The 8,931-nt window shown below is 32.1% G+C and overlaps 1 protein-coding gene across 1 annotated transcript in view; it reads left to right on the plus strand.

The window, feature by feature from the left end:
• Window positions 1–8,931, plus strand: part of Atrnl1 (attractin like 1) — a 256,496-nt gene that overhangs the window by 176,566 nt on the left and 70,999 nt on the right. Inside the window, exon 10 of the mRNA XM_004631593.1 lies at window positions 7,804–7,958. Coding sequence (XP_004631650.1) covers window positions 7,804–7,958 — 155 coding nt within the window. The remainder of the gene's footprint in view (window positions 1–7,803; window positions 7,959–8,931) is intronic.

Below are 8,931 nucleotides of genomic sequence, written 5' to 3' on the forward strand. Positions count from 1 at the left end.
CCCTTGCACTTTCCAAGGAAGCACATATTCCATTAAGCCATCTCCCCGGCCCCTAGCAAAGGATCTTAACAGATCTTTTTGCCACGTTTATCTTTCTTTTTTCTGGAAAACTCCAATTTTAATTTTTAAAGAATAAAAAATGGTAAAAAAAAATAGAAGTGATACAAAATTTCATTAAACAAAGTAGTGGGAATTCAACAATTGCTGTTGTATTGCATAATGTTATCTTCAAATTTGTTGTTTAGGTCCAGACTCTACTTATGGTGGGTAACTCTCTCAACCCTTAATTCTAGCGTCTTTGATCCTAGCACTGCACCATGAATCAGTTTCAGCATCACACACTCTAGATCCAGCCATCTCTGAAAAAGCCCCACTTAGGACTGCATGAGATTTTAGGGGGACGTCTAGACCCAAGCCTTAACAGATTTATCAGCATCATTGTAAGGAATGATTGTTATATTTTATACTAATTAATTTAATATGACTATTATATTAATATATTTTGTTATTAACCCAGTTTGGGTCAAGTCGAACCTAGTCATTATGCATTATATAATGTATAATTTATTTTTTGTTTGCTAATATTTTGATAAGGATTTTTTCACATTTATATAGCTATGTGAGATTTTCTTATAGCTTTCTTGAATTACTAATATTGGCTCTTTCATTTTAAGATTATATTGGACTCATAAAATTAGTAGAGGAGTATTTCTACTTTTCCATATCCTGGAGGATATGCATAAAATTGGAATTTTTCCTGAATATTTTATAATTAGTCAACTAAGTATACCTGTCTAACTTGTACAATAATACAATACAGCAGTACAACGTTCATTTTAACCTTCTCATCAGTGTTTGTCTTTTATGACACTAAGAAATATGTAGTCCATTTACATTTCATATATTTCAAAAAATATCTGCTTCCCATTTAGTAGGGGCTGGATCTACTTATTCCAATAAAGATATGATATCTGGAAAAATAGCTGCAATTGTAGCAATTTTTATTTGTTTTTCTAGTTTCTTTCTTTTTTTTTTATTTATTTTTTTATTTTTTTGGCAGAACCAGGGGTTGAACTCAGGCCCTTGCGCTTGCCAGGGAAGCACTTATTCCACTGAGCCATCTCCTCAGCCCCTGTTTTTCTAGTTTCTAAAAGCAGCATTAGATCTCTTTTTTTTTTTTTTTTTTAGAGAAGTTTTTAGCGCTTAGAAAGATGACCAGAAAGTTCAGAGATTTTCCAAATATCCTTTATTTTCCCCATCCCAGATTTCCTTATTACAAACTTCTTCCTTAAGTGTGGTACATTTTTCTACAGTCAACAAGTTAATGCTAATATATTAACATTCGTAATTTTACAATAAGGCTCCTGTGTTGTACATTTAATGAGTACATAGGTACAAATAATGACAAGTATTTATTATTGCCCTAGCATAACAAATATATATATATATATATATATATATATATATATATATATCCCTAAAAATCGTCCTTTATGTCACCTACTCAATCTTTCATCTCCCTCTGAAGCCCCCATTCTTTCTACTTTTTTGCCTTTTATATATCATAAAGTTGGGATTGTAAAGTATGTATACTTTTTAGTTTGGATAATTTCACCTAGCAATATACATTTGAGGTTCCTCTATGTATTTTCATGGCTTAATATTACCATGTGTTTTATTGATGAGTTATATTCTATGGTATGACTACCACATTTTGTTAATCTTTTCACCTAGTGAGGAAAATTTTAGTTGTTTCCTAATTTTTACGTTTATACATACAGCTGTTACAATCATCTATATATAATTTTCTGTATGTAGAAGAGTTTTAAATTAACTCCGGTAAATATACAGGAGCATTGTTTCTGATCTGTAAGATAAGGTTATGTTTAGTTTTGTAAGAAATGCCCGAATTGTTTTTGCAAAGTGGCAGTATCATCTTTCATTCCTGGCATCAGTGAATAAAAATTATTGCTGCTCTGTATCTTTGATAAACTTTTGACATTGTTAATATTTTTGATTGTAGTTGTTCTAGCCAGTATGGCATTTCACTGCTATATTTTTATTTATATTTCCTTGGTGATATGTAATGTGGAGTGTCTTCATATACTTATTACATAATAATAGATCTCCTTTGGAAAAAGTGTTTGCTCAAATTTTTTAGCCATTTTAAAATATATTGTTTTCTTGTTTAGAGATTTTTGTATATTTTGGATATCAATTTTTTAAATGGGCTGTTTATTGAAAAATCTTTTTTCCTAGTCTGTATTGTGCTTTTTCATTCCTTGAACAGTGCCATTTACAGAGTAGAAGTCTGCTTATAATTAAGTCAGATTTTCCAAGTTTTTTTTCTTTCATCATTTATACTTTTGGTGCTATATATCAAAAGTTATCAACAAACTTAAGGTATTCTAGCTTGTCTCCTATGTTACATTCCAGACGTTTTAGTGTTTTAAATTTTACATATATCCTGAATTAGTTTTTCTAAAAGGTGTAAGTTATATGTCTATACTCTTTTCTTTTGTTTAAGATGTTCCTGCAATTTTTTTACTAGATAATTTTTGGATTGTTGATTTTTTTTTGTCCTTTTAAGATAGATTTTCACTATACATTATAGGCTGGTCGTGAATTCACTTTGTAGCACAGGCTGCTTTTCAACTTGCATCTGTCTCCTGCCTCAGGACTCTTAAGTGTTGGAATTATAGCCATGAGCCACCTTACCTGGCCTTCTGTTGAATTGTTTTTACTTATTTTTCAAAGATTATTTGAATATAATTGAGTGGATTTGTTTCTGAGATGTATTTTTTGTTCCACTGATTTGTTTATCTCTTGCCATTGCCAAGTTGTCTGGATTACTATCACCTCATAGTAAAGCTTATGATGAGGCATTATCAGTCCTTAAGCTTTATTCTTCAATACTGGGTTACCTTTCTTTAGTACTTTGGCATTCCATATACATTTAGAATCCATTGATGTTCAGCACATATTTTGCTGTAAGGTTTGCTGAGACTGCATCTATAGGATGAGAAGAACGTATTTTGATAATATTAGTCTTGTAATCCATGTACATGTACTATACTACACTCTGAATACATTTCATTTTTGTGGAGATTCAATTTTTTATGAGAATTTGTAATTTTCTTTATATATATCTTGCATATATCATGTTGTATTTATGTATATTTATCTTTTTTCTCTGATACTAGTATAACTAATATATTTTTAACTTCAAATTCTACTTGTTAATTACTGGTATATGGGAAATCAGTTGAGTTTTGTATATTAGCCTTGTATCTTACAACTTTGTTATAAGTTTAATAGTACCAGTAGTTTTTGTATTGTTGATTCTTTGGCATCTTCTACGTAGCATCTACCTATATCTTTGTGAACAAAGACAGTTTTACTTTTTCCTTCTCCATTTGTATTTGCTTTCGTGGCCAGCTCAGTCCACCCTGGGGGTGGGGCTGGCGTGGCATGTGGTGCCAGGGATCGAACTGAAGTCCCTGCATTTACCTAAGCTTGCCTAAGCAGGCACTTTAGACTGCTGAGCTATCTTGTGAGCCCCTGTATTTCTTTTCTTGTGGCAGTAACTAAGGCCGGTATGATGTTGAGTAGGAAAGAAGACAGTACATTATTGCTTTGCTCCTTTTCTTAGAAGGAAGTTCTTTACTACTGACTATAAATTCTTGTAGGTGTTTACCAGGCTGAGTATTTCCATCCTGTTGGCTATTTTCTGAGAGTTTTTATCTTGACTAGATTTTGGATTTTGTCAAATGTATGGTTTGCATCTGTTGATATGACCATATTATTTTCTTGCATAGCCTAATGATGTGGTATTAATTGATCTTCAAATGCTCTACCAGCCTAGTAAGTCTGAAATAAATACTGATTTCTCATATTATTTTAGGTTAAATGCTTATTATTTAGTGTTAGATACTAAATTAATTTTAAATTATATTAGTTTAAATGCTTAAATATCTTCCTTAGTCTTTTGTATATGTAATACATAACAATTATATTCATCTTCAGAAATTGGTATTGGTTGGCCTATCTGTCTATCTATCTCATCTTAATCAGTTTTGCTCTTTCTTCTATAGATTCCTCCCCTTCTCCTCTTTCCCTGGATTTCTTTCTCATCTCCACAGGGTCTATATTTTCTACCATTGCTCCTTTATTTTTCTCTTAAAATTATTTACATTTTAGATCTCTCATTTATAGAAATCATGTGCCATTTAGCTCATGTATCTGACTTACTTTAGTTAATATATATTATGGTTATAAGATCCATCCATTGTCCTACGAAAGACTTAGATTTTTTTCTATTGTGTATGCCACATTTTCTTTACCCATACATCTGTTGATAGGCATATTGGCTGCTTTCATAATTTACCTGTTGTGAATTGTGCTACTATAAACCTGGGTCTGCATATATACCTGTAATATGATGACTTTAAATCTTTGAAAAGTTACCCTCAAGGTGTTTGGTGGGGCCAAATGGAGTTTCTAGTTTTAAGTTTTAGAGAAATCTAGATCCTGATTTTCTTAGTGGTTGTATTAGCTTTAAATATCTTTGTACCAGCTGAATATATTTCCTGATTCATATTAGTCCTTTACTATTTACTAGGTAGTAATATTTTTATTTTATAAAGAAAGACTAGACAATAGTGAATTTAGAAAACACTGTATTCTGTTTTTTTTCTACCTGAAATTAGGTTTATGATCCATTTTGAGTTAATTTACATGCATTTTGGGAAGAAGGGATCCAATATCTTTCTTGAATTAGCTTTCTAGATCCTTGAAAAAGAAAAAAAGCCTGCTTAGATCTTGTTAGGGGATGAGGAGTTTGTACTTCTATTTGGAGCATCTAACCTTCTTAACAATGCTGATTTTTAAATCCATAAATACAACTTATCATTTCATTTGTTTAGGTCTTCTTTAATTTTTTCTGTGTTTTCTAATTTTAGAGTATGAGTTTTACAATTTTTTTCTGGAATATATTTCTGGAATATTATTTTTGATACTATTTTAACTATTTTTAAATTTATTTATTTATTTGGTACCACCGAGCTATCTCTGCAGCCACTTTGATGCTATTTTAAATTTGATTCTTTTGCTACTTTTAGTCTTAGGAGGTTTCATTGCTAGTGTATAGCTCTTACAGCTAGTTGATCTTTTGCATATTATTCTTTTGTTGTCTAATCTTGATAAACTTATTTATTAGTTCTAATAGTTTTTCAGTTATAGCCTAACTTTATGGATGTGGCTTATTTTACTTAATGTAATGTTTTCAACTACTGTACATTTTGCTGCAAACAACTCCTAGCTATCTTCCTGTCTCAGCCTCTCCAGTGCTAGGATTACAGGAGTGTGCCACCATGCCCAGTTTCGGTGGCCTGCATGGTACAGTAATGGGATCAAACCCAGCTGGGTCCTTTAGCTTGCCACCCTGACCCTTAGACCACTGAGCTATCTCCTCATCCATATTTTGAAGATATTTAAAATAGCTGGTTTGAAATTTTTTTCAACAAGTCTAACATGCAGGTTCTTGCATAGGCAGTTACTTTTGCATACTTTTTTCATATAAGTTTTACTAATTTTTTTATTGCTTTGTGTGTCATGTTTTTTTCTGAAAAATTGACATTTTAGTTAATAGTAGTAATTTTGCATTCTAAGTCATTATCTCTCTAGCACTGCTTGTTATTTTATTTAATCTTACCTGGTCTCTTAATGAAGTCTGTTTCATCCTCTGTATATACTCTCATGTTGTTGCTCAGAGGTTACAGTTTGGGAATATACACAACTCACTCTGGGATGATAGTTTTATCAGGACTCCCTTTTATTCTGAGTTCTCTATTAGGCTTGCTCCCTCTGCCACTGAGCTCTGTTTTCACACTCAGCTGTTAGCCTCCATTAACTGGCGATTGATGGTTCCATTGTTCTCAAGAGTGCTATTGGGGCACAGATTGCTTCACCATCTAGTAACTGAAGTTTACTTGAGTTCTTTTATATTAATTGTCTCTGAGGCCCATTTATCAGGTTTATTCTGACACTCAGAAGACTATTAGCTCTTCGTCTTTCTCTCTGGTAAAATCATAGCTGGTTTGTGGTTTAGTTTATTACCCTTAACTCTTCATTATTCTCTATTATTTTTGGATGTGCTTTTGGCTTGAGATTTCCTTACCCTTTCTAAAAATGAAGTAAGTTACTTTAGGAGAGTTTTTTTATCCTCTTGTACTGGGGAAAACCTCTGTGTTAGTGTTTAGAGTGATACTGCTGTTATGAGTAGGCCGTTGCACAAGGAATTGGTCTTTTAAATTTGCCTGTTCTGACCTAGAGTTCTGTTTTATGAGAAATTAGGACAAGTAAGTAGATTTGGTCCCAGTATTCTGAGTTTACAAGCCTAGTGAGTGGGGACTGGGCAGAAAACTGGTGTTTTTCTTCGAATAGGGCTGTCACATCAGTTTGGGGAGGGGTGAGGGGAAGTAGCGTATGAGAAGAGCAGGTGGCCTAACAGTGAGTTATTTATCACTGGCCTGGCGTAAGAGTTGAGTGATGAGGGAGGCTTGTGTACCTTGTGTTCTGGGCTTTAACCACCTAAGGTAGAAGTTCTGTTAATTCAAACTAGTGTGTGGGTGTGGGTGTGATTGTGGGTGGAGGAAGGATGAGTGGATCTGAGAGTAATGGATCTGATGGCATATACTACTTATATTCTTACCAAAATTAGTTGATAGTCTTAAGTATTTCCTTATTTACTGTTACTCTTAGTAAAATTTTCTGAGACTTTAAATGTGTATGTATACTTTTTTATTAACCATAGCTTTTGCCTGGTGAGAGTGTTTGTGGGAGTCTTCATATTATATCATCCTAGAAATCAGCATCATATTATGTAAGCATTAAAAAATTAGAGATACTAAATATATCATACAACTACAGTATACATAGCAACCAGTTTTACATTCTGTGTTCCAAAGATTTGCTCAGCATAGTTACAGAATATATATACACTATCACATACATAAATATTCATTCAGAGCAATTGTGAGCATATATTTATAGCATTTATTTTCAATTACACTTTAATTAAAAGAGCATTTATGTTGATTATGGTATTTCTCAAAATTCCATTATAATTATAATTTTAGTTACACAAAATATACCTAGATCTAAAAACAATCTTGAGCAAAAGGACCTACACACAAATGAGTACAATTGTATGATTCCATCTATGTAGAGTACAAAAGAACAAAACAAATCTGTCATTAGAGTCAGGACAGTAGTAATGTTCGGTTTTGTTTTTGATCTAGATCCTGGTACTTAACATTCATCTTATGAAAATCTATTGATTTTTAGATTTATGCTATCTGCACTACTGTGTGCATTATATTATACTTACATGAAAGTTAATATGTTTATTAAAGGGTCCATATTAACTTTATAGTTTAAACAAAATACAAGTCAGAGTAAGCTCATTATGTTTAATTTTACTCATTTTGTTACTTAAAAATCATGATGTTTTGGTCCTCTAGTATGAAGAAAACTTGTTTTTTACTTTTATAAATAAAAATAACTTAAAATATAAATTATTGTGATTAGTAATGACTGTTTGCTATTTGTATTTCCTTGAAGTATTTTTAAATGTGGAGACTCTTCAAGTATTTGTTTCTAAAAATTGAAGCTTAGTCATTTATATGTTTTTAAAAAGCCATCTTTTTTCCTTCAACTCCAGGGAATCAACCCTTTATAAAATATATTAAATCAGGGGGTCTTTTTATCCTTTGTAATACATTTTTAAATTTTATTCTGTAGGACTATTTTGAAAGAAAGTGGGTTTGCCAGATACCTTCATTCAGCTGTTCTTATCAATGGAGCTATGCTTATTTTTGGAGGAAATACCCATAATGACACTTCATTGAGTAACGGTGCAAAATGTTTTTCTGCCGATTTCCTGGCATATGACATAGGTATGTATCTGTTAGGAATGTATAAAGTAGGAAATATCAGAAATTTTCCATGTAGAGATTCTTAAATATTTTTATTGCAGCATGTATATATGTCATTTTATAAATAAATTTAGTGATAGATTTATGAATGACATTCTGTCTAAGGTCAGCATAGTAGTAGTATAGAGCCAGGAAAACAAAAGCGCTGGAATGAGTTAGTGATGGAAACAGTGGCATATAGAAATGTAGGTTTAAATATCCACTTGGAAGCTTTTTTCTATATGTGTCCCTATATAGCACTATTGTTTTTCTGACTGTATTAGTTTGGATAATGGATAGATAAAGTACTGTCATGCTATGAAATTACAAGTAGGAAAGCAAACATTTTAGGTTCAATAGCAGTCCAAAAAGTTACATTTATATAAAGTTATATGTAACAAGTATAAGAATCTAGAGAAATGAGTATGGAGAAAGTACAGCTAAATAAATAAGATTGTGAGACAAAATAGAAACTCAGAATGTACCTGAGAAAGAAGGCACCTAACTAAATCTTCTCCTTCCAAATCAGAAATATAGCACATTTATATTACCCATTTAGTTTCAATAATATTATTTATAGTGCTGCTTTATGAATATTTAATTGAATATAATTATTGAAATAGTTTAACTTTCCACTAGATCCTTGTAATAAAGACTTTTTCTTTCTATATATTTTTGATAAAACCTAGTTGATACTGTGATCAACAAGTTAAAGGACAGTCAGATAGCTCAGCAGACTTAAGTGTCTACTTACGCAAGCACAGGTACCAAGATTTGATCCCTGGCAAAACATTCCCCACCGGCTCCACCCCAGGTACAATGAACTGGCCACCAAGACCTTGCACAGTGGCACATACCTGTAATCCTAGCACTGGGGAGGCTGAAAACAGGAGAATCACTACAAGTCCGAGCTTCATAGTGAGACCCTGTGACAAATACATAAAAAGCTAAAAAA

Source organism: Octodon degus, unplaced genomic scaffold, assembly GCF_000260255.1.
Source record: "Octodon degus isolate 3935 unplaced genomic scaffold, OctDeg1.0 scaffold00042, whole genome shotgun sequence".
Taxonomy (NCBI): domain Eukaryota; kingdom Metazoa; phylum Chordata; class Mammalia; order Rodentia; family Octodontidae; genus Octodon; species Octodon degus.